General features: G+C 46.2%; 1 protein-coding gene across 1 annotated transcript in view; it reads left to right on the plus strand.

Moving 5' to 3' along the window:
• SLA (Src like adaptor) overlaps window positions 1-27,096 on the plus strand; it is a 93,326-nt gene that overhangs the window by 35,180 nt on the left and 31,050 nt on the right. Inside the window, exons 3-4 of the mRNA XM_033933391.1 lie at window positions 11,711-11,810; window positions 19,762-19,848. Coding sequence (XP_033789282.1) covers window positions 11,711-11,810; window positions 19,762-19,848 — 187 coding nt within the window. The remainder of the gene's footprint in view (window positions 1-11,710; window positions 11,811-19,761; window positions 19,849-27,096) is intronic.

Raw genomic sequence — 27,096 nt, forward strand, 5'->3', positions numbered from 1 at the left:
AAATAAAATTCAAGTAATTCCACACATAACCTATCATCCCTCCTATTCCCACCCTTACCCTTGAATGAAAGGTGACATCATGTACCAAGTATTAAAATGCAAAGAACGTTTCCAAAGCTTCAATGTAAAACATTAAGAATCATACTTCTTGCTCTAGTGAATAAATTTTGTATCTAAGGGTCCCAAATCTTCAAAAAACCCAAGTTCTTCTAGGAAATTTACAAACCTCCCAAGCCTCAAACAAAATTAAACGATGAAATTGGTTCCTCCAATTGGTCACGATGACTTTAAATGTAGTGATGGATGGCTGGATCGGTTCAAGAAGCGTAGAGCTGTTATCTTTCGTGTCATGAGTGGCGAATCAGAACTTGCTGCAGACTGGCTACAGACCAAACTGCCAAGGCCGCTGGACCAATATGACGAACGCAACGTTTTCAACGCTGACGAGACTGGGTTACTTTTTAAGTTGTTGACGGATTGCCCAATGACGTTCAAAGGAGACAGCTGCCACGGTGGCAAGAGAAGTAAGGAGCGCCTCACATTATTGTTTGCTGCCAATATGGATGGATCTGAAAAGCTACCGCTAATAGCTATTGGAAAGTCTGCCAAGCCACGTTGTTTCAAAGGTGCAAAGTCGCTGCCTGTTGTGTACAAAAGCAATCGTAAAGCATGGATGACAGCCAGTCTGTTCAGTGAATGGTTGACAGACCTTGACAGAAAATTTGTGAAGGAAAAGCGCTTCATTCTGATGATCGTCGATAACTGCAGCGCACATGACCCGGCTGTAGCTGAACAGCTTAAAGCAATACAGCTGGCGTTCTTGCCACCAAACTGTACGAGTCAACTTCAGCCATGTGACATGGGCATCATATAGAACTTCAAAGTTCTGTACCGAAAACGACTTATGCATAAATGTATCATAGCCATCGAGCACAGCGACATGGACAACTTTGCCGTCGACATACTGCAGTGTCTGCGATGGGCTTGGTCAGTCTGGGAGAACGAAATCACAGCGACAACAATTGTTTCAGGAAGGTGGGAGTTGTCAAGAACGTTGTTTCTGACATTTCTGCAGAGACAGGAGAAAATCGTTCCGAGACACCCCCATCGCCAAGATTGTCTGCTCGTGACTGTGATAACATTTTTGAACGGCTGATGGAATTGCATTTCTTGGACCAGACTACAGGTATGTCTGCGGAAGAATTTCTCGCCATTGATGAGCAGGTGCAGACCTCTGCTGTGTTGACCGATCAGGAGATTTTAGCAGAAGTCAAGGCAAGGCCTGGCAGTGTCGATGGTGCACAAACTGGTGACGAATCCAGTGATGAGGAGGCTCCAGCTGAGCTGCCGCCATCTACACGTGAAGCAAGCGTGGCGTTGACACTGCTGCAGCGTTCCATTGAACATAACGCTAATGAGCTGTTGAAGCAGACGTACAGACGTTGGAAAACTCGATGCGTACATCACTAGCACATATGAAAGAAATGCAGCCCAGAAGAAAATGACAGATTATTTTTCTTTCCAGGACAATGCGACATAATGCTGTAGACCAGGGGTGTCCAACCTTTTGGCTTCCCTGGGCCGCACTGGCCAAAAAATGTTTCTGGGGCCGCGCAAACGCTGCAGCAAGACAGAGGAGGGAGCCGGCAAGACGGTAAACAACTGGGGGCAGCAGAGGAAAACACTGCATCGCCCTCGACCGGGGCCGCACAAAATACTTCACAGGGCCGCAGGTTGGACACCCCTGCTTTAGACCACCTTTTAGTGTTCTGGTTTTGCAGTCATTTTTGGCCATACCAATGTTTTGCTGAGTTTTGTTATTGATGTTTGCACCGACTTTTGTTCACTGAGTGTACATTGTTTTAGTTGACCTAAATAAAGTTTAAAATAAATGCACCTCCGGATATAGCGGATTCTGGATATAACGGACTGTTTTTCCAGGTCCCTCGAAGTCCATTATAACGGGATTATACTGTATCTCTATCCTGAACAGAGACAGTCTTAGCAAGATGTTAGATAGGAAACTAGCTAGGCTGAAAGCTGGAGGTATGTGAAAATGATCCCTTCAGAAGCATCGTGAGGCCCACAGAATGACATCACACAAAGTTGTGGGTGCGTGGCAGTCATGCATGTCAACAATAGAGGAAGGCTGATTTTGATAATAAGTCATGGTTCATTTACTTTCCACTGTCAGTTTAGGCATGGAAACATCCTATACACCTTTGAACAAATTCTGTTCAGAAATGACTGTGCTGCAAACCTTTCTAAAATAACAGAATAAGCAATTTCTAGATAATGTAGGACACAGCCAGAATTCCTCCAGCATGATTTCCATAAGCTTCTCTGATAAACCGCCCAACTCTCCATCATGTCTACAGCCAGTTTATCAATTTCTGCTTTATTTCATAATTGACAAAGTGCAGTGTATTAATTTAAAATTATTTATAACCCGCCTATCCACAAATCTGTGGTTCTTAAGCTGCAGTCCTGAGGTCCTTAGGGCCCTCTTCCCCATTTGGAATAGTATAAGGGAGCATCAGGAGGGAGAAAACCCGGAGTGGAATCCCAAGGGCTGAAAAAGGTTTAGTTTCTCCTAGGAACAGGGAAGACACCAAAGGGAAGAAGGCTCCAGATACTCTACATTCCTCCCAATTATTCCTCAACTGCCCGAATAACAGCTCTCGCAGAATACATCTCTTTAATCACCCACCTCTGAAATCATGTCTTTACAAGAAGTTCCTAGACAGAATGCTACCAAACTGAACACATGGCTAGTAAAACCCATACTCGAGGCCGCTTCATACGCTGACTTCAGAAAATCACTGAAGACTCGTCTCTTTAACACAATTTGAGTCTCTTCCACTGACAATTCTGTATCCCTGAAAGTCCTTTCTCTTCCCACCCCCCCTTACATGCATATTGTTGTAAACCCATCCTCTTTACATGCATCTTCTTGTAAACTGCCCCGAGCTCATGTACCCTGTTGTAAACTGCTCTGTACTTCTGTATCCGGCTGTAATCATTGGTTTCTTGCTGCATACATCTCATATTCTCATTACACGTATCTTCTTGCAAACCGCTCCAAACTTATGTATCTTGTTCTAAACATATGCTTCTTGTTGTGATCACTGCATACTCTCATTGCATGATTCTTGTTGTAAACCGCTTTGAACTTATGGTATAGCGGTATATAAGAAATAAAATTATTATTATTATTATTATTAAATCAGTGGTATTCAACCCAGTCCTCAGGGACCACATGGCCAGTCAGATTTTCAAAGTCTCTGTCATCCATATTCATTGTGCATATCCTGAAAACCTGACTGGCCAGGTGGTCCCTGAGGACTGGGTTGAATACCACTGCTCTAAACCAGGAGTAGGCAATTCCGGTCCTCGAGAGCCGGAGCCAGGTCAGGTTTTCAGGAGTCGTGAGGAAAAGATGTCAAGTAATTGACTCTGTACCCGTGGCTGATTACTCGACATCTTTTCCTCACGGCTCCTTTGTTGGGTGTGCACTCCTCATCGTTGAGGCCTTCCTTTGGCTTCTTGTTCAGTGTCAACATTTGACGCGGCACCATTTTAGTTAAAGCTCTGTCTGTCCTGGTTGGCTCATAATCTATCTAATGGATATTAACAGCTAATGTGCAATGGAGCCGAGAAGGGGTTGGGACTGTACGTTACAGTTAACATGGAGTTGACTGTCAATGTGGCAGACATAAGAACATAAGCAGTGCCACTGCTGGGTCAGACCACAGGTCCATCCCGCCCAGCAGTCCGCTCCCGCGGCGGCCCAACAGGTCACGACCTGTCTGAATCACCCCTTGGTTTCAGTACCCTACGATCCCTTTGTCCCTCAGGAATCCGTCCAATCCCTGTTTGAATCCCTGTACTGTATTCTGCCTGATCACTTCCTCCGGGAGCGCATTCCATGTGTTCACGACCCTTTGGGTGAAGAAAAACTTCCTTGCATTTGTCTTGAACCTATCCCCCTTCAGTTTCTCCGAGTGCCCCCTCGTACCTGTTGTCCCTCTCAGTCTGAAGAACCTGTCCCTATCCACCCTCTCTATGCCTCTCAGGATCTTGAAGGTCTCTATCATATCTCCCCTGAGCCTCCTTTTTTCCAGAGAGAAGAGTCACAGACAATGCGTTACAATTAATGCCATGGGGGGAGTGTGTGGCGCAGTGGTTAAAGCTACAGCCTCAGCACCCTGAGGTTGTGGGTTCAAACCCACGCTGTTCCTTGTGACCCTGGGCAAGTCACTTAATCCCCCCATTGCCCCAGGTACATTAGGTAGATTGTGAGCCCACCGGGACAGACAGGGAAAAAATGCTTGAGTACCTGAATAAATTCATGTAAACCGTTCTGAGCTCCCCTGGGAGAACGATATAGAAAAAAGTGAATAAAAAAAATAAAAAAAATGTCAACAGATGTAGAAAAACTGCCTTGTGTTATCTAAATGCAGTTATCATGCTGTGATGATATTTCCTGCGTGTTAACCGGGAATAGGGTTACCAGATTTTCCATGTGGTACAAGAGGGCGCCTGGCCCCCACCCCATTATGCCTCCGGGTCCGCCTGCTCTGCCCCCAGCCACATCCCCATTCCACACCCCAAACAAACCTCGTCTCTTGAGGCCGGCACTCGAGTGCCTCCGCACATGCGCTCCAGCCCTGGCCCCGATCTCACCAGCTTTTCAGTACCCGGGCAAAGTGCTGGGTTTTGAAAAGCCGCCCGGACATGTCCTCTAAAAAGGACACGTCCGAGGAATTCCGGACATCTGGTAACCCTAGCTGGGAATGCCCTCAACACTTAAAGCAGAGGGGTTTTGACCATTAATGTGCATTCATTGCAAAATATTACTCCACTCTAATGGCCTGGTGATTTGTGTTCTCTTCTGACGCGCTGAAAATGTTGGAAATCAAACAGCCAGATTGCTTTCTGTTTCGTCCCACAAACCTACCTTTTCACTTCACTCTCTTCTCGCTTCCTCTCTTCCCCGGAAATTCTATTTATAGAACCCGAAAAGTGAAAAAAAAAATACCACAAATAAAAAAAACCCAGCTTTTAATACTGAGTGTGTGCTGCATCGGAAAGTCAGAGTTATACTTTAACTAGTCTTTAAGCCCGTTACATTAACGGGGGCTAGAATAGATGTGTGTCTGTCTGTCTTTCTTTCTCTCTTTTTCCTCTGCTGTCCACCACCCCTTCCCTGCTCCCCCTGTTCATCAGCAGGCCTTCTCCCTTACTTTTACCTCCCCACCTGTCCAGCAGCACCCCTTCCCTGTTCCCCCTGTCCAGTAGTACCCCTTCTCCTTTCCCTGCTCCCCCCTGTCCAGCATCCGCTAGCCCGGGCAGCCTTGGAGGTTTTGCTAGGCTGGCCCACCTCGCATTATCGAAGTGGGCCGGCCTAGCAAATGCTCTGCGGCTGCAAGATGAAACCGTGGCTGCTGCGTTTGCTGGTCCGGGGATGAGAAGATGCAGTGAAGGAAGTCAGCCAGCATCGGAGATCGGGGCAGAAGGCAGGCAGAGCGCATGAGCGGCACAAAGCACACATCACGGCGGCAGGGATCACGGCATCGTAAGTGTACGTGCGCGCTTAGGGTTTTATTACAGAGGACTATAGCAGGGGGCTTTTATTTCTGCTGGGTAACCCGTTCTGAGCTCTTTGGGGAGGACAGGATAGAAAATGATTTAAATAAATAAATAGGGTTTCTTTAGCTAAATAAATAAATAAATTAATTAGCTAAATAAATAAATAGGCACTTTAGCTAATTCTATTAATGGCAGCAGGTGTTATAATTAAGGGGCTGTGGGCGAAGACTTCGTGCTATCTGTAGTATCAGCCAAAGGGAGGGAGTTAAACATAACATAGAAACATAGAAATAGACGGCAGATAAGGGCCACGGCCCATCTAGTCTGCCCACCCCAATGACCCTCCCCTACCTTTCTCTGTGAATAGATCCCACGTGTCTATCCCATTTGGCCTTAAAATCAGGCACGCTGCTGGCCTCAATAACCTGAAGTGGAAGACTATTCCAGCGATCAACCACCCTTTCAGTGAAAAAGAATTTCCTGGTGTCCCCGTGCAGTTTCCCACCCCTGATTTTCCACGGATGCCCCCTTATTGCCGCGGGACCCTTGAAAAAGAAGATATCTTCTTCCACCTCGATGCAGCCCATGAGATACTTGAATGTCTCATTCATGTCACCCCTCTCTCTGCGTTCCTCGAGTGAGTATAGCTTTAATTTATCCAGCCGTTCCTCGTACGGGAGATCCTTGAGTTCTGCCCTCATATTCATCAGAGCAGATTGCTTAAAATATGCGATCAATGTGTGCATTGCTGTGAGTTTAGTAAGCTGAGCTACATGTACATATGTATGTGGTGTTCACTAATGTGCCTCAGTAAGCTGGAGCCCCCCTGCTCCCAGTGTGCTTTGCGGTGGGCTGATGCCCCTCCTTCTAGCTAGGCTGGGAGAAGGTTCCATCTCAGTGGCACTTGCTGTGGAGAAAGTACAGAGAGGATATCGTTTCCCGATCTGTTTTTTACACTTGGATTTGCTAGCCTCCAAACTGTGCATTTTGCCAAGTCTCTTAGTTGACTTCGGCTTAGAGAAAAGCTGTAAGACAATATTGCCACTTCACAGAACGTTTCTGTGAAAATACATGCCTAGTGTGCTCTGATCTCAGGAGAGAGAGCTAGTTGTAAAATCTGGACATCCTAGACCCGCAAGACGAGCAAAACATTCGCAAAATCGGCGCCTTGGAAACCGAGCGTGCCTTGATTTACAAGCGCCTCCCCACGATCAGGCACCCTCCCCCCCCCGGCGATTCGGTGACTCCTCCGCTCGCGTTGCACCCCCTCCCCCCCCGCGATCTGGCACCCTCCCCCCCCGTCGCATCTCCTCCCCGTCACGATCCGGCATCCCCCAGGCATCCACCCACCCACCCGATCACATTTCTTACCCCCGTTTGGCACCGGCACCAACGCACAGGACATGCCGGTGCTGGTGCCCGAAGATCTGCCTCCTTCGCGAGAGAACGGGAACCCGAAGGCCTTGAGAATGTGCAGATGCTCAAGGCCCAGCGCGAAGGAGACAGATCTTCGGGCACCGGCACCGGCATGTCCTGTGCGTTGGTGCCGGTGCTAAATGGGGGTAAGAAATGTGATCGGATGGGTGGGTGGATGCCTGGGAGATGCCGGATCGTGGCGGGGATGGGGTGCGATGCGAGCGGGAGGGGGGTCGCTGGATCACAAGGGGGGTTGTCGGATCACCGGGGGGGGGGGGGGGTGATGGCGGATCACGCGGGAGGGGGGCCTTCATGAGCGGGGGGAGCAATGCCGGTTCTTGGGGGGTAGCAGCGCCGCTGGCCTCATGAGGGGTGGGAACGTATCAAAGCGAGTTCCCATTATTTCCTATGAGGAAACTCGCTTTGATATACGAGTATTTTGGTTTACGAGCATGCTTCTGGAACGAATTATGCTCGTAAACTAAGGTACCACTGTATATTGAAATTGTTTGTTTGCACTATGGTAGTTTGGAAATTTAATAAAGATTTACAAAAAAAAAAAAAAAGAAATTAGAGTCCAGCCTGGTAATACAGTATTTAGACTACAAATGCAAAGTATTTAAGCTGATTGACAATCAGTCAGAGCCAATGACAGCTCTTTAACAGAGGATATTTTTATTTATTCGTTTTCTATCCTGTTATCCCCAAAGATCTCAGAATGGGTTACAGGTTGAACTGGAGCAGAACAGGGCGGGGCTGAGAGCAGGATGGGGCGGGGCCACATGTCCTTTTTAAAAGAGGAAATCTGGTAACCCTAGCCCTGGCACCCCGAGGTTTTGACTCTGAGCAAATCCCTTATGTACCATGGTTCGATTGTGAGCCTGCCAGGACAGATAGGGAAAATACTTGAGTACCCGATTGCTATTCAATGTATTTTAAACTCTTTCCAGCAGTTAAAAGCAGCTGAAAACATGTTTATTTATAAAGGCCTTTTTTAAAAAAAAAGATCTGACAGGGTATTTTACCCATAATGGCTGTCTCTTGTAAATATCACCTATGCTTTGGAGTGTAATGTATGTTTTGTGTTGTTTTAATTATTATGTATAGGTTTTAAATTGTAAACAGCTCAGTTGTAAGCAGCTTATAGAAATAGAAATAGAAACATGACGGCAGATAAAGGCCAAATGGCCCATCTAGTCTGCCCATCCGCAGTAACCATTATCTCTTTCTCTCACTGAGAGATCCTACTTGCCTATCCCAGGCCCTCTTGAATTCAGACACAGTCTCTGTCTCCACTACCTCTTCCGAGAGACTGTTCCACACATCTACCACCCTTTCTGTAAAAAAGTATTTCCTTAGATTACTCTTGAACCTATCGCCTCTTAACTTCATCCTATGCCCTCTCATTGCAGAGTTTCCTTTCAAATAAAAGAGACTCGACTCATGCGCATTTACATCACCTAGGTATTTAAACGTCTCTATCATTATCTCCCCTCTCCCGCCTTTCCTCCAAAGTATACAGATTTAGATCTTTAAGTCTGTCTGCATACGCTTTATCATGAAGACCACACACCATTTTAGTAGCCTTCCTCTGGACCAACTCTACTCTTTCTATATCTTTTTGAAGGTGCGGCCTTCAGAATTGTACAGGGAGGAGTTAAGTGACTTGCCCAGAGTCACAGGGAGGAGTTAAGTGGCTTGTCCAGAGTCACAGAGAGGAGTTAAGTGGCTTGCCCAGAGACACAGGGAGGAGTTAAGTGGCTTGTCCAGAGTCACAGAGAGGAGTTAAATGGCTTGCCCAGAGACACAGGGAGGAGTTAAGTGGCTTGCCCAGAGTCATAGGAAGGAGTTAAGTGACTTGCCCAGAGTCACAGGGGGGAGTTAAGTGGCTTGCCCAGAGTCATAGGAAGGAGTTAAGTGACTTGCCCAGAGTCACAGGGAGGAGTTAAGTGACTTGCCCAGAGTCACAGGGAGGAGTTAAGTGGCTTGTCCAGAGTCACAAGGAGGAGTTAAGTGACTTGCCCAGAGTCACAGGGAGGAGTTAAGTGGCTTGCCCAGAGTCATAGGAAGGAGTTAAGTGACTTGCCCAGAGTCACAGGGGGGAGTTAAGTGGCTTGCCCAGAGTCATAGGAAGGAGTTAAGTGACTTGCCCAGAGTCACAGGGAGGAGTTAAGTGACTTGCTCAGAAGTCACAGGGAGGAGTTAAGTGACCTGCCCAGAGTCATAGGGAGGAGTTAAGTGGCTTGCCCAGAGTCACAGGGAGGAGTTAAGTGACTTGCCCAGAGTCACAGGGAGGAGTTAAGTGGCTTGTCCAGAGTCACAAGGAGGAGTTAAGTGACTTGCCCAGAGTCACAGGGAGGAGTTAAGTGGCTTGTCCAGAGTCACAGGGAGGAGTTAAGTGACTTGCCCAGAGTCACAGGGAGGAGTTAAGTGACTTGCCCAGAGTCACAGGGAGGAGTTAAGTGGCTTGTCCAAAGTCACAGGGAGCAGGCTTGGATTGAACTTGCAACCTCAGGGTGCTGAGGCAGCAGTTCTAACCACTAAGTCACACTGCCCTCCCAGAAAAGTTTTGAATCGTTCTTCTGCCTGTGAAGGGAAAGCAGCACAACCTGCAAAGAATAGAGTAATCATGGTTTCCATGAGGTATTTACATATGGAAAGTTAATATAAGCTGAGGGAAAACCAAGAGCAATTTTACTGCATACTTTGGTGCAGATTTGTTACCAATTACCACCAAGAGACATCATAAAGATATTGGCCCTGATTCTATAAACATCACCTAGGTGCCTTTGAGCGCAATTATCGCTCATCTGCTAGCTCAGGGATCTCAAAGTCCCTCCTTGAGGGCCGCAATCCAGTCGGGTTTTCAGGATTCCCCCAATGAATATGCATTGAAAGCAGTGCATGCACATAGATCTCATGCGTAGTCATTGGGGAAATCCTGAAAACCCGACTGGATTGCGGCCCTCAAGGAGGGACTTTGAGACCCCTGTGCTAGATGCAATTTATAGAACTCTTCTGATTCCCTCCTCCCCAAACCAATGGCTGGAGACCACCACCGGACCAGTGCCGAAGCGAATGACGGCTCCGATCCCAGTCGCACATCCATGGAGCGACGCAGCCTGTGCCCACCCACCAGCGGACGAACCTGGGGTGAGCTAGCTCCCTAGGGATGGATCCCTGAGCCCCGGAATGAAGGAGAAGGCTGTCCAGGGAGCATACTGGCAGGCAGTTGACACCCCCCACCCTCCCTGGATACGATCTTTTCTGTCACAGCTCCACAAATTTGGAACTCTCTTCCTCTCAATATAAGAGAAGAAAAATTATTTACTAAATTCAAAGGCTTACTAAAAAGCTGGCTGTTCAGGGATGCCTTTAATTGATCTTTCTTAATTACATTACTTCTTTCTTTGAACTTATCTGGACAAGGAACATTGTTAAGTAGAAATTAAGTGGGTACTGTCCCCTAACCTGTTTCCTTACCCACCCTTTCATTTATTTTTATATTGTATTTAATCCATTTTTTTCTACCTCATTTTCTGTAGTGTTTTTACGTCATAATTGTTTTTAATGCCCTATTTGCTGTAAAAAAAATTTTTATTTTACCTACTTTTAATTTTGTAAATCGCATTGGATTTGGATACTGCGATTATATCAAATATTATAAGAAACTTGAAACTTGACCTCCCATAAGTCTGCGATGTCCCGCAGCCCAAGACGTTCCACGCGGGGAACACTGAAGCACTGTGGCAAACGCCGCAAAAAAGCGCAAACAAAAATACTGATATTAAAGAAAAATAAACACGAGCAGAAAAAAACATGCTCCCTCTGTCTGGCTTATAGGTTAAAACCGATTCTCTGGGAGGCAGCGCTGAGATGAGAGGGGAGGAGCCGAAGACTCTGAATATTTATGTCTCCCTATAAGATTGTCTTGCGAGAATAGGCTCAAAACCCACTTGTCCAGGAATAGCGTGGGATTGTACAAGATCAGATTTTAGGCTCCGGCAGGCATTGAAACCCTCTATTTATACCGGGGTTTTCTTGGCCTTAATGAAGGCATCTACCATAATGTAGGTGCCTACTGGCACTTAAGTCAAACCACGCCCAGAATCCGCTCCTAACCCTGCCTATTTTCTGGTAAGCGTCTCGGAGTTGGGGTCTACCTCAAAGCGGTAGGCGCCAACTGAGTTAGGCACTTACCAGCTAATTCATTTTTTTAATTGTTTTTTTTTTAATAGTGCTTTTCAATTAATGGCACCAATTAAAAAAATTAACCCAGCCTCCCTTTTATGAAGCTGCGTTAGAGGTTTTTTTTTTAATCACCGGCCTTGGCGGTAAAAGCTCTGATGCTCATAGAATTCCTATGAGCATTGGAAATTTTACCACTGTGGCCAGCGCTAAAAAACACTAACGCTGCTTCATAAAAATGGGGGAGTAAATTAGGCCCTTAGATTGGCTAGGCATGCTAATCTAGGTGCCTAACTTCAGGCAACATTTTTAAAATCTGGGCCTCACGTGTACTCATATATCTAGAATGAAAAAAATGTACCCTCAAACTGACATGTGAATGAATATAGCTATTACTGCTTTATACTGTAAGAGTTCATAAAATTGAAAAATAAAAGGCTGAGATCGCTACAGAGCTGAATTTTTGACCCTGTGTCCCTCACTTCATATCTAATTTTGCTTATATTTTACGTAGGTCTGGAGAGTGAGTTCCTCGCTGTTCTTGACGATTATCCATCTTCTGATATAAGCCAACCAATATTTCGCTTGGGAGAAAAGCTACGTGTGATATCAAAGTAAGTCACTTTTCATTTCTCTACTAGATAACAGCAGAAAAAAAAAAAGATAATTTGGGACTGAACTATCAAACAGCCCAAGGATGCTAAGCATAGAAACATGATGGCAGATAAAGGCCAAATGGCCCATCCAGTCTGCCCATCCACAGAACCCATTATCTCTTCCTCTCCCTATTGGCTAAGGCTCTTTACACCTACATTGTGATGTCATAGAACTTTAGTAACATAGTAACATAGAACCATGATGGCAGCTAAAGGCCAAATGGTCCATCCAGTCTGCTCATCCACAGAACCCATTATCTCTTCTTCTCCCTATTGGCTAAGGCTCTTTACATCTACATTGTGATGTCATAGAACTTTAGTAACATAGTAACATAGAACCATGATGGCAGCTAAAGGCCAAATGGTCCATCCAGTCTGCTCATCCACAGAACCCATTATCTCTTCCTCTCCCTATTGGCTAAGGCTCTTTACACCTACATTGTGATGTCATAGAACTTTAGTAAATAGAAACATAGAAACTTGATAGCAGATAAGGCCAAATGGCCCATCCAGTCTGCCCATCCGCAGCATCCAATATCTCCTCCTCTCCCTATTGGCTAAGGCTCTTTACACCTGCATTGTGATGTCATAGAGCTTTATGGTAATAGAAACAGAAAAATGCAGGCAGATAAAGGCCAAATGGCCCATCCAGTCTGCCCAATCCACTTAGATTTTCAGGATGCAAGCCTGTCTCATGCATATTCATTACAGAGAAACTAAAATCCCAAGCACACTGGTGTCCTTGAGCACTGGGGTTGCCTGTCTCTGGCTCCCTTTTATCAAGGCATGGTAGAGGGTTTTAATGCATGTCGGAGAGGTAAATGCTCCAACGCTCATAGGAAAAGAATGAGCATTGGAGCATTTACCTTCCTGGTCAGTGCTACAACGCTCTACTGCGGCTTGATGAAAGGGGGTCTCTGTTTCTTAGATGCACGTTGCATCTACTACCCTATGTGAAAATGCTCTCATTCCATAAGAGGTTAATTATACTTATGTGCCAGTTGCATATGTAAACTTATAGAATACTGCTGTCCATGAGGGTAAGCCTCACACCTAATAGCTATTCATACTCTTGGTGGAATTCTACGCAATGTAGAATTTGTGCAGAATTCCCTAGGCACACAGAATACCCGTGTTCTGCACAGAATCTCTGTGGCCCAAATCCATCGGCACTCCCTCTTTGCACATGAATCCATCAGTACTCCCTCTCTGTGGCCCAAATCCATTGGCACTTCCTTTCTGCGGCCCGAATCACTGCATTGGCATTATCAGGCATCCTGCACAGGCTCTGTGGGCTTCCCTCGACCGCAGTCCCGCCCTTGATGACATCACTTCCGCTTGCTTCAGGCGGGACCACAGAGGGAAGCCTGCAGAGCCAGCGGCAGGTTGCCGATTGGATTTGTCACAGAAGTACCCTGAATGTTGGATTGGGGACAATGGGGGGAAGAGAGTGAGAGATGCTGGGGGGAAGGGACAGGGGTGAGAGAGTGAGAGATGTTTGCTGGGGGGTCAGAGGTGAGAAAGATTCTGGCTTGGGGGGAGAAGAGGGGAGAAAAAGATGACTTGGGGGAGGCAGGAGTGAGAAAAATGCTGGCTCAGAGAGGGGGACGGGTGAGAAAGATGTTGGCTTGGGGGGACAGGGGTAAGAAAAATGCTAGATCGGAGGGGGGGGGACAGGGATAAGAAATATGCTGGCTGGGTAGGGAGAACAGGGGTCATTTCTTAGATATGTTTGTGTACAGTAAATCTTTTTGAACCATTAAAGAAAACCCACACATCCAGCATCTCACAGAATAGCAAGATTCCGGAACCCCAATGAGAGCAACATTCTAGAGCTGAGTTGTGATGTCATAACACCTCATTCCACAGTGCCTCAGAGTAGAGAATGACACGGGGAAAATTTCTGTCCCCGTCACTGCCCAGTCCCCATCCCTGCCGTCCCCTTCACCGCACTGTCCCCTTCACCGCCCCATCCCCATCTCTGCCGTCCTCTTCACCGCCCCGTCACCGTCCCCGCTCTCCCTTTCACCGCCCCGTCCCCGTCTTCAGCGTCTTCTCTCCATCCACCCACCCCCAGCACCCTTCACGCGGTCCAGCAGCTCCCTCCTACCAGCCAGCTGTGCATTTCTCTCCCTCCCTCTCTCTTACCTTCTCTTGTAGCGAAACTGGCAATTTGTATAAGGCTATGCGCTGTATTACAGCCGAAGCCTTGAAGTCGTGTTGGGTTGCCTGCTAGAAAAGTCTCCTCCGATGCAACCGGAAACAGGAAGTTGCGTCAGAAGAGATTTTTCCAGCAGGCAACGCGACGCAGCTTCAAGGCTCCAGCTGTAATACAGCTCATAACCTTATAGAAATCGCCAGTTTCAACAAGAAAAGGTAAGGGAAAAGGAGGGAGGGAGGGAGGGAGATGCATGGCTGGCGGGAGAGAGGGAGCTGCCGGATCGAACGCTCGTTCACCGCGCATGCTAACCATTCATCGCTCCATGGAGCAGTGAACGGCCTTGTCCCCGATCTCGCGGTGACCTTTTTTTTTTGGTCACCGTTTTGGCGGGTTACCCACGGCTAGCCGCGGGTAACAACCACTGTGTCATTCTCTACCTCAGAGCTAACCTCATCAGTGATGTTATAATGGCTTGATTGTCCTATACTAGGCACAAGTAAGAACATATGAACAGCCATACTGGGTCAGACCAAAGGTCCAACAAGCCCAGTAGCCTGTTCTCACAGTGGCCAATCCAGTCACTAGTACCTGACCAAAACCCAAAGGGTAGCAACGTTCCATGCTACTGATCCAGGGCAAGCACTGGCTTCCCAAGTGTCTTTCTCAATAATCGACTATGGACTTTTCCTCCAGGAAATTGTCCAAACCTTTCTTAAAACCAGCTATCCGCTCTTATCACAAACTCTGGCAATGCGTTCCAGAGCTTAACTATTCTCTGAGCGAAAAAAATATTTCCTCCTATTGGTTTTCAAAGTATTTCCCTGTAACTTCATGGCGTGTCACCTAGTCTTTGTAATTTTTGACGGAGTGAAAAATCGATCCACTTGTACCCGTTCTACTCCACCCAGGATTTTGTAGACTTCAATCATATCTCCCCTCAGCTGTCTCTTTTCCAAGCTGAAGAGCCCTAACCGTTTTAGAGTTTTCTCATACGAGAGGAGTTCCATCCCCTTTATCATCTTGGTTGTTCTTCTTTGAACCTTTTCTAGTGCCACTATATCTTTCTTGAGATAAGGAGACTAGAATTGATGGATATAGGCATACTTTGATTTAAAAAAAAAAAATCTCTTGAGGTTTGTTTTAGCCAGGCTATGACTCAAGATCAGCAGAGCTAAAATCAAAAATGTGTAGCCTGGCTATGCCGGGAAAGAGTATGATAAAATATGAGCCTAGAGGAAGTGATTGCGTGTGTTCTGAAAGAGCGAGCATGGTTGTAGGGCATGTGTTCGTGCTGTGCAGCCTTCAAAAGTAGAACCCGGTGTGTAATGAAGCTGTGCCACATTAAGCAAATGGAACATGCTCTTCCTGTTTTGCTGTAGCTGAAACTGAACAAAAATCCCTTACAATACCCTATGCAAAATGCTTTGTGAAAGTGCTGTAACCTGCTTTAAGTCGATTCGAAAAAGTGTCTGGTCTGAATGGGGACGTTCCTGCCAATGGGCTCACGCCCAAGCCTGGGCCCACCCTAACTATGGAGAAGAGCTGAGAGGGTCATAACATAGTGATGTGTTTAAGAGAAGGATCTATGGGCTAGGTACTTACCATTAGAGAATGACACGGTGACAAAATTCATCACCGTTCCCTCCCCGCGGATAACCGCGGGAAACCATCTTCATGTCATTCTTTAAGGAGAGAGGGAAGAATCAGAGTATGAATGGCCACAACCACTGACCCGCAAGCTTTGCTTTGAAGAATGCTGGTGTAGAAGGACCGAGGTTGAAACAGACACTACAGAATGACAGTCTCTGGTATCCAGAGTAGATATTGTGATGTCATAATGCCTCATTCCACCAGTGCCTAAGAACCAATCACATCAGTGATGTCACAATGGCTTCATTATCCTTGGCTCACATAAGAATCAGAGTATGAATGGCCACAACCACTGACCTGCAAGCTTTGCTTTGAAGAATGCTGATGTAGAAGAACTGAGGTTGAAATAGACACTAGAAAATGACATGGGATTATTTCCCGCGGTTATCCGCGGGGACGGGAACGGTGATGAATTTTGTCACCGTGTCATTCTCTACTTACCATCACAAGTTTACAGAGGCCTGTGTACAAAAATATGCTGCGCCCAACACTTGCAGATGCTGCAGCTGAAAATTACCCCACCGCAAAGGTTAATTAGCTGCAATGAAGCTCATAAAATTTAATATGGCGTAGCATAACTGTTCAGCTACACAATTTGTGTTAACTCACTGGTCACGCAAAATCTTAACTACACATCCCCCAATATGTAGTTAAGATTTTTTCTATTTACCTCAAGGGATTAGAATACAAATTAATTCAGACCACGATGTCTTTCTCCCTCTCAGCAGACTCAGACCATCTGGAGTGGCTATCAGTGGAGTAGCAAGGGTGCGGGGGTGGACCATACTGGAGGCTGACTTGGTGGGGGAAACAGTGCCTCTCCTCTTCCCCTAACCCCCAGGTGATGAGACTGGATTGGGGGGGTCTATGAAGTGACACTCCCCCCACTACCTTTTCAAGTCTTCGCCAGCAACGAGCAGGCCGTGCTACATGCTACATACACTGGCCTTGTCACTCACTCTGACATCATTTCCTGTTTGCAGAGACAGGAAGTGATGTCAGAAGAAAGGCTCAGCTGCTGCAAGGAGCAGATATTCCAGTCTGCACGCTGCCAGCAAAGATGTGATGAGGGACAGGGGGAGTGGTGATGTCAGGACAGCAGGGAATGTCCCTTCTGGATTCAGTACGCAAGGCGTGCAATCTGTAGCCGCAATCCAGGGCTTGCAGAAATCCGTACACTTTTCTCCAAGTGCTCCTCCTACTTCTGAGAGGCAGAGACAGAGCCCCCTGCAGTTTCTGTTTCTGCAAGCGAACCATGCAGAAGTCGTCTTTCTGATCTGCTCTGTTTCTTTTCTTATTTTTTTTCGATTAAAGTTCGTTTTTCAGTGGCTGCCCCAAATGTAGAAGACTTTCCTAAAATCTCCTCAATTTTCTCTCTCAGGCCCTCTTTGCCTACTCTCTGCTAGTATTCTGGGTGTTAAGAGCCTCTAGCCTCTGTCCCAGCCACCACTGTGCTGGTTCATAGACAGTGGAGCGCAAGACGTCAGCGCGCTGACAATTCGGCGCAAGACAGAAGCGCGCGGGGAAAATGTAATTTTTAAAGAGCTCCGACGGGGGGTTTTGGGTGGCAACCCACCCACTTTATTGGTTAGTGTTTGCGCAGCTGTTGGAGGGGGGTTCGGGGGGGGTTGGAAACCTCCATTATAGCGAAAACGGAACTTTTTCTGATTTTTTTCGGGAAAAGTTCCGTTTTTTCTATAATGTGGGGGGTTCCACCCCCCCCCCCCGCAACGGCAGCGCAAACACTAACCAATAAAGTAGGGGGGTTGCCACCCCAAACCCCCCAGTCAGAGCTCTTTAAAAATTATTTTTTCCCTCTCTCGCTTCTGTCTTCCGCCGAATTGTCGGCGCGCTGGTGTCTGGCGCGTGATTATCCCATCACCCACTGTGCTTTGTCACTAGGGAGCCCTTTTACTAAAGTGCTTTAGGCAGTTAACATGCGTATGAGTGCATATTAACTGTTACCACTTTGGTTTTGCACAAATCTAAGTGTTAAAAGAATTTTGTGTTGGCATGGCAACTAGGCAGGATATGGGCGGAGAATGGGCGTAGAGAGCCAGGGGTAGGTAGTGCTCAGTGCATACGGCAATCACTGGCACTTGTGCACTGGCCTCTGCACTAATTGTGACCAGAGTTCTGTGAACTAATGGACATTTTAACACGGGAACTACAAACACCCCTCCAAATAGTTTCAATGTTAGATATGCACTTAACGAATGTTAAGACATTACACTTTCATGTGTAATATTATAATTAACTAGTCGTTAAGCCCGTTACATTAACGGGTGTTAGAATATATGTCTGTCTGTCTTTTTCTTTCTGTCTCTCTCCCCTCCATTTCCCTGTGTGGCTGCGGTCCCGGCTTGGAGAGGGCAGGGGGGTGCTAGCAGGCGGCAGCCGCCGCTCCGCAGATGGAGAGCAGGGAAGGGCGCGCAGGTGCACTTGTCTTGCCTCGCGTGAGGCCAGACCGTAAGCCGCGCATGCGCACTTCCTATGGGTCGCTACAGCTCACGGAAAACGGACGTACGCATAGGAAGTGCGCATGCGCGGCTTACCGTTTTATTATATTAGATGGTGGGTTTATAAGATGCTAATCCCTTCCAAAAGAGACCGATGTTAGACCTAAAAGATTCATACACTTGGTTTGAATTAAATTGAATATATTCGTTGAAATAGGAACTCAAGCGCTCGCAGTCACAGGCGTATGAATCTTTTAGGTAATTCAGACCAAGGGTATGAATCTTTTAGGTCTAACGTCAGTGTCTTTTGGAAGGGAATAGTGTGTTTCACAAGTGGTATTGAAGGGTTTATAAGATGGACATGTTGTGCAATGGATCTTTGAGAATTAAAGAATGTACAGTATTGTTACGTATGTAAGAAGTAAAAATGTGTCGCACGTTAAGACACTGAGAATGCGAGACTACCGTATTTTCACGCATATAATGCGCAGGCGTGTATAACACGCATACGCGTATAGCGCGCGGGTCCAAAGCATGTCTGTAAAAAAATTTTTTTATATAGCACGCACACGCGTATACCGCGCATGCTGCTATAACCTCCTCCCAATCCCGCTTACTCTTCTGGCCTGCGAACCGGCATCCTCCCTCCCCCCGCTCGCGTCACCCCCCTCCCCCGCGATCCTACAACTCCGCCAGCACCGCAAAACATCTCTTACCCGATTGGGCACCGGCACCAGCACCAATGCACAGGACGTGCCAGTGCCAGTGCCCGAAGATCCTCCCTCGTTGGGCTGGACTGTGCGGTGCGAGGGAGATCCTCCTTCTTCCCTGTGCCGGGCTGGACTGGACTTTGAGCATTTGCGCATGCTCAAAGCCTTCTGGTCTCGCTCTCTCCGAGATTCTCAATCTGAGAATCTCGGAGAGAGCGAGACCAGAAGGATCTTCGGACACTGGCACTGGCACGTCCTGTGCATTGATGCTGGTGCCGGTGCCCAATCGGGTAAGAGATGTTTTGCGGTGCTGGAGGGGTTGTAGGATCGCGGGGGAGGGGGGTGACGCGAGCGGGGGGGGGAGGATGCCGGTTCGCAGGGGGGATGCCGGATCGGAATGAAAAAAAAAGTTGTAAAACGCGCTCACACGTATAACGCGCACGGTTATGCACGGTTTGTAAAAATTGTGTATAACGCGCGTATTATATGTGTGAAAATACGGTAATAAACTGTGGTATATTAAATGAATAAATCCAATCCAATTAATTTTTTGCATTAAGGTGCAGGAACTGCAAAATCTAAAGCAAAAGGAACCCTAGGTTTATTTAGATGGTAGTGGGCCAGCACGCCCCACGCCCTGCCCGGCTTCCGCTCGAGCCCTGTGGAAACAGTGAGGTTTGGGCAGCATTCCGGTAGCAGGATGCATTTTCACAGGAGGTGAGGTTTCCCTTTGAAAATCATCTTCAACCGACAGGACCTCCTACTAACCACAGAGTTTCATTACTGTCCCCGTATTGAACTGCAGGTAGCTGTAAATTATTTGAAAAAAAACCCTCCCCAATAGTTTCTGAAAGAAAATTTACAAAATAAGATTGCGCTTTAGGGAATCAACGTCATCTAATTTGTAACTATCTGGCATACTTTCACAGTGAAGGCGGCTGGTGGAGAGTCATCTCGCTAGCTACAGGTTGTGAGAACTACATCCCAGGAAAATATGTTGCCAAGGTTTACTATGGGTGAGTACATATATAAGTACATGTGATGTGCAAGTCACTTACATTTGCATGCCAACTGCTGCCTAAATGTACAAAACACTGATATTTATTTTATTTTATTCAATTTTTCTATACCGTTCTCCCTGGGGAGCTCAGAACGGTTTCCATGCATTTATTCAGGTACTCAAGCAGTTTTCCCAGTCTGTCCCGGTAGGCTCAGAATCTATCTAACGTACCTGGGGCAATGGGGGGATTAAGTGACTTGCCCAGGGTCACAAGGAGCAGTGTGGGTTTGAACTCACAACCCCAGGGTGCCGAGGCTGTAGCTTTAACCACTGCGCCACTCTAGAAATCAAGATGTAGTAAAAGTGAGCCAAGTGTAGGACAATCAAGCCATTGTGACATCACTGATGAGGCTGGCTCTTAGGCATTGGTGGAATGAGGCATTATGATGTCACAATACCAGCTCTGGTTATCAGAGGCTGAAGCTTTTCACACTATTTATTTATTCAGTTTTCTTTACTGTTCTCCCAGGGGAGCTCAGAATGATTTATATGAATTTATTCAGGTACTCAAGCATGTTTCCCAGTCTGTCCCGGTGGGCTCACAATCTATCTAACGTACCTGGGGCAATGGGGGGATTAAGTGTCTTGCCCAGGGTCACAAGGAGCAGCGTGGGTTTGAACCCACAACCTCAGGGTGCTGAGGCTTTAGCTTTAACTACTGCGTCACACCCTCCCTGCTAGGAGGGGAAGCTATCAATGTGGGCTTTAGTTACTGTTAACCTCAGTTATTAATAACTAGATCTCATAATAGCACAACCGTTGCCTATCTTACATGTGAATCACATCTATAGAATAATTAAAAATATTATTCAGCCAAATACGAATACCGAAAATGAATACCGGGTATTAATATAAAAGGAACAATGTGAAATCAGAGATCAAGACTTTATTTCAGTAACAGTTAGCCCTGGTTTATTTGATTTTGAATTTAAATTACTATTCAGCTGAATATGAATAGGGTATTTGGGGTCGAATTGAATCGAATGCTTTTGCGCCCTCTGGAAACTTCGCACCATCAAATACTATTTCGACTTCCTCTCTTTTCGACTGCTGGTTCAATCTCTAATCTTAAGCATCTTAGATTACTGCAACATTATATAAGAACATAAGAACATAAGAAGTTGCCTCCGCTGAGGCAGACCATAGGTCCATCCTGCTCAGCGGTCCGCTCCCGCGGCGGCCCATCAGGCCCATTGCCTGAGCAATGGTCTATACCTATCTATACCCCCCAATCCCTTTTTCTTCTAGAAATCTATCCAAACCTTCTTTGAAACCATTTAATGTTTTCTTGTCTACAACAGCCTCTGGAAGCGCGTTCCATGTGTCCACTACCCTCTGAGTGAAAAAGAACTTCCTAGCGTTTGTTCTAAACCTGTCCCCTTTCAATTTCTCCCAATGCCCCCTTGTGCTTGTGGTGCCCCTTAATTTGAAAAATCTGCCCCTGTCTACTTTTTCTATGCCCTTCAGGATCTTGAAGGTTTCTATCATGTCTCCTCTAAGTCTTCGCTTTTCCAGGGAGAAAAGTCCCAACTGCTTCAATCTGTCAGTATATGGGAGATTTTCCATTCCCTTTATCAGTTTGGTTGCCCTTCTTTGTACTCCCTCAAGTACCGCCATGTCTTTCTTGAGGTACGGCGACCAGTACTGGACACAGTACTCCAGATGCGGCCGTACCATTGCACGATACAGCGGCATGATGACTTCCTTTGTCCTGGTCGTAATACCCTTCTTAATGATACCCAGCATTCTGTTTGCTTTCCTGGAGGCTGTGGCGCATTGCGCCGATGCCTTCAGTGTTGCGTCTACCATCACTCCCAGGTCTCTCTCCAGGTTACTAACCCCTAGTGGTGTTCCCCCCATTTTGTATGTGAACATCGGGTTCTTTTTCCCCACGTGCATGACCTTGCATTTCCCCACGTTGAAGCTCATCTGCCACTTTTCGGCCCACTTTTCCAGCTGCGTTAGATCCTTTTGGAGATCCTCGCAGTCTGCCTTGGTTTGAGCCCTGCTGTATAGTTTAGTGTCATCTGCAAATTTAATGACTTCACACTTAGTTCCCGCCTCTAGGTCATTTATGTAGATATTGAACAAGAGCGGTCCCAGCACCGACCCCTGCGGAGGATCCTTTAAGAAAACCATCAAACGTTTGAGAGTCATCCAGAATGCTGCCGTCCGCCTCATCTACGGTCTCAAAAAGTCGGATCATGTGAGCCCATATTATAGAAAACTGCATTGGCTGCCGATGGAGGCAAGGATCATCTTCAAGTTTGCTTGCCTCTGCTTCAAAACCCTAACAGGTTAATCCCCAATCTACCTGTCGCACCACTTTGAATTTCCAGGCCCCACCCGCACACGTAGCGCCTACCTGTTTGCCTTCCCGTCCTTAAAGGGCTGTATCTACAAGAGATTCCTTGATAGATCTCTGTCATTCCAAGCAGGCAAATGGAATAAATGTCTAACCACCCTCATTTCAAATGCACCCTCCTACTAAACCTTTAGGAAATCAATCTCTTTGATAAATTTCTCTGACTCCCTTCTGTCTTGTATCTCTGATATGCCTCCGGATATATCTGACTACTCTTGACTTGCTAAGGTAACCTGTAAGTCCTTCTGTATCATCGCTGTCTGTGTACAGTCTCTTCCTCTGTAAATCGCTCTGAACTGTTGTGGTACTGCGGTATACAAAAATAAAGTTATTATTATTATTATTTGGTACAGCCCCTTAGAAACCCAAGTGTGCAATTACCCATGAAAATATATTTTGGGTGCCTAAGTGATATGAGGGTCATTTCATAAATAATGCACATTATTTTTTTTTTTTTTAATTTACATGTTTTATTTTTTTTCAAGTATTTCTTTACAGTCCTTCAATATAGTCTTCCTGCTTTGCAATGACCGAATCCCAATGTCCGGAAAGCTTCATTATTCCATCTAAGACACCATTTTTGTTCAGTCGCTGAATGGCTCGGGTACCGGCGGAAGAAAGCTCTTCTAGAGATGCAAAACGATGTCCACGCATAGGTTGTTTCAACTTTGGAAAAAGGTCGAAGTCTGGTGGACTCATGTCTGGACTGTAGGGAGTATAAGGTAACACCTCTCAGCCATATTTGCGTAGTTTTTCAATGACGACATTCCCTATGTGCGGGCGAGCGTTGTCGTGCAGAATGAGTGGCCCAGCCAAGAGCAATTGAGATCGGGTTTTGTGCATTTTTTTGGAAAAAAATCACAATAATACACTGCTGTGACACTTCTTCCACATGGAACTTTGTCTGTAAGGATGATGCCTTCATGATCATAAGCAAAAATCATCATTTGTTTGACCTTTGATTGAGCTTGTTGAAAATTTTTTGGTCATGGGGAAGATGGAACTCTCCACTTGTCATTGAAAAACTACGCGAATATGGCTGGGAGGTGTTACCTCATGCTTGGAGTTCGTATTGGCTATCACTGAGCACTATCAATTTATTTATTTACATATTCATTTATTATATTTTTAGAATAAGGAATTTTCTTTTTCTGAAGAAAGAGCATAAGAACAGCCATACTGGGTCAGACCAATGGTCCATCACGCCCAGTAGCCTGTTCTCACGGTGGCCAATCCAAGCCACTGGTACCTAGCCAAAACCCTACAATAAAAAAGAAGGGATGGGCTAAAATTGTGTGGGGGAGGGGAGGGGTTATAGTTCCACACATATTTTACAAGTTATAAATGGAAATTGAGGTTTGGGCAGCATTCCGGTAGCAGGATGCATTTTCACAGGAGGTGAGGTTTCCCTTTGAAAATCATCTTGAACTTACAGGACCTCATCCTAACCACAGAGTTTCATTATTGTCCCCGTATTGAATTGCAGGTAGCTGGAAATTATTTGAACCCCCTCCCCCCCACAATAGTTTATGAAAGAAAATTTACCAAATAAGATTGCGCTGTAGGGAATCAATGTCATCTTCAGCACTGCATATGTCTAGGGTTACCAGATTTTCCATCTGGTAAAAGAGGACACGTGGCCCCGCCCCATTCCACCCCAGGTCCTCCCCCCCTCCCAAACCTTGTCTCTTTGGGCGCAGAAGCACTCCAGGCCCGGCCCCGATCTCACCAGCTTTTCAAAACCCGGACAAAGCGCCAGGTTTTGAAAAGCCGTCCGGACATGTCCTCAAAGACCCGACATCTGGTGACCCTACGTATGATAAGTAGTAGCAATCGTTAGAAATCCTGGGTCACTTGAAGTTTCCGTAATAGCTTCTTAGCTAATCCCACATATAAGGGACTGTATTACTGTAATCTAAAGAGCACTGCTCCAATGCCTGCACCACAGTCCTAAGCAATTCCTCTTTCGAATATGGCTTCAGCGTCCTAAGCAAACTTAAGATAAAGCTGCTGTTCCACGCAAGAAACACAATGATGACCTCTTCTGATGCACTTTGGAAGCAATTCGTTGCAGCCATGCACTTGAATAACCATACCATATCATACAGTATCTTATATCCCGCAATTCTCGTCAAGGAATCTACCACTACTAATTATCATTTCTATAGCGCTGAAAGGCGCACGCAGCGCTGTACATTTTATGACATTTTTCATTCAATAGACAGTCCCTGCTCAGAAGAGCTTACAATCTAATTTGGACAGACAGACCAGACATCTTGAGGTTGCGGGTGCGTCTACCGAAGGAATGACACAATGAGTATAGGTATCTGACGGTGAGTGGGAGATAAGTGTCGTAAGCAGCTTCAAAAAACAGTGGGCTTCTTATTTGTCCGCCTTACACATCCAGGGTGGGAGGGAGGGAGATGGGAAAACATTATAATTATTATTCATTATATCTATTTTATTGAAATTATACATGTTGTCTTATTTTCATTAGTTAAGTGGGGGGGGGGGTGAAAATGTTTGTTGAATTATTTGTATATTTAAAGTGCTTTTGTTTGATTCGTTTATGTTTAAATTCACCGTATTGTACTATTAATAATCGAAAACTAATAAAGATTTACAAAAAAAACAGCCAAAACAGTGGGCTTTTAGCCTGGATTTGAATACTGCTAGAGACGGAGCATGACGTATCGACTCTGGCGGCCTGTTCCAGGCATACAGCACGGCAAGAAAGAAGGGATGGAGTCTGGAGCTGGCGGTGGAGGAGAAGGGCACACCTGCCCGACGAACAGAGTTCACGGGAGGGAGCATAGGGGGAGATAAAATGAGGAGCGATATTGAGGGGCTACAGAGCGAATGCGCTTGTAAGTCAGTAAGAGGAGTTTGAACTGCATTCGGAAACGGATGAGGAGTCAATGAAGTGACTTAAGAAGAGGGGTAATGTGAGCGGGGCGGCTCTCGCAGAATATGAATCGTGCGGCAGCAGTTTACAATAAGAGAATGACACGGTGACAAAATTCATCACCGTTCCCGTCCCCGCGGATAACCGCGGGAAACCATCTTCAAGTCATTCTTTAAGGAGAGAGGGAAGAATCAGAGTATGAATGGCCACAACCACTGACCCTCAAGCTTTGCTTTGAAGAATGCTGGTGTAGAAGGACCGAGGTTGAAACAGACACTAAAGAATGACAGTCTCTGGTATCCAGAGCAGATATTGTGATGTCATAATGCCTCATTCCACCAGTGCCTAAGAGCCAATCACATCAGTGATGTCACAATGGCTTCATTATCCTTGGCTCACATAAGAATCAGAGTATGAATGGCCACAACCACTGACCCACAAGCTTTGCTTTGAAGAATGCTGGTGTAGAAGGACCGAGGTTGAAACAGACACTAGAAAATGACATGGGATTATTTCCCGCGGTTATCCGTGGGGACGGGAACGGTGATGAATTTTGTCACCGTGTCATTCTCTAATTGAATCTAGTTCTTCAAATTACATAGCAAGCTTAGTCACATTCAATCCTAATTTGCTATCTTACTGAAATAGATGGTCTTGCTGGATGTGCCACCACTTACATGTGTATTTCCTGCTGCCCATTTATATATATTTTTAAAATGGCTCTGCATTCAGTGAACCTTTTGTAAAATATTCGGAAAACGGTGTATGACCTGACCTAGACGTCTAATTTCCTACTACGGGGACCTTTCGATAAAGCTTGTAGTGTGCGCTAAATGGTATAAAACGGGCTTCATGGAATTTAGCATGTGCTAAATTTTAGTAAAAGGCTGTCGTCATAAAAAATACCGTTAATATTTGCTTTCTTATCTCTGGGATAAGGAATTGAAACCTCTGTTCCTGAGCTCCGTGTCTTAACGTCATTTTTGAAAGCAATTGAAAGCACATTTGTTTACTAACTAATCAAATCTTTCTAACCTGTATTATTATTATTTTTTTTTTTTTTTGTTAACCGCTTTGAACTTACCAGTTATGTGGTATAGAAATAATTTATTATGTTATGCTATGTAAAAGGGTCCTTCAATGACGTATACTTTACCCTCTCTTCCTCCTCTCTCCCCTTCCTCACCCTCTTACCTATCTACCTCCTCTCTCTCCCCTCTTACATCTCTTTACAGACGCCTTGAGCCTATATAGGTATGAGCGACCCACGGTGTCAGGTCAAAAGCGCGCCGCGACAAAGGCGCGCCCAGACAATTGAGCACAGCGCGGAGGCGCGCGACGCTCTAAATTACTGTTTTTAGGGCTCCGACGGGGGGGGCATGGGGGGAACCCCCCCAGTTTACTTAATAGACATCGCGCTGCGTTGTGGGGGGCGTGGGGGGGTTGTAACCCCCACATTTTACTGAAAACTTAACTTTTTCCCTGTTTTTAGGGAAAAAGTTCAGTTTACAGTAAAATGTGGAGGGTTACAACCCCCCAAACCCCCATAACGCCGGCGCGATGTCTATTAAGTAAACTGGGGGGGTTCCCCAACAAAACCCCCGTCGGAGAACCTAAAAACTGTAATTTTGTGTGGCGCGCACCTCCGTGCTGCGCTCAATTGTCGGTGCGCGCTTTTGTCTTTCGCGCCGTTGTCTATGAACCGCGACCCACAAATAGATTAGATTAGATCAGTGGTTCCCAAACCTGTCCTGGGGGACCCCCAGCCAGTCAGGTTTTCAAGATATCCCTAATGAATATGCATGAGAGAGATTTGCATACCGCTCCTACACCGTAAACACAAACGGTACCTCATCCCCCCCCTGGAAGCCGAAATGTGGAGTCCCGCAAGGCTCCCCCCTCTCCCCTATCCTTTTCAACATCTACATGTCCTC

The sequence above is a fragment of the Geotrypetes seraphini genome, chromosome 2 (assembly GCF_902459505.1).
Source record: "Geotrypetes seraphini chromosome 2, aGeoSer1.1, whole genome shotgun sequence".
Classification (NCBI taxonomy): Eukaryota; Metazoa; Chordata; class Amphibia; order Gymnophiona; family Dermophiidae; genus Geotrypetes; species Geotrypetes seraphini.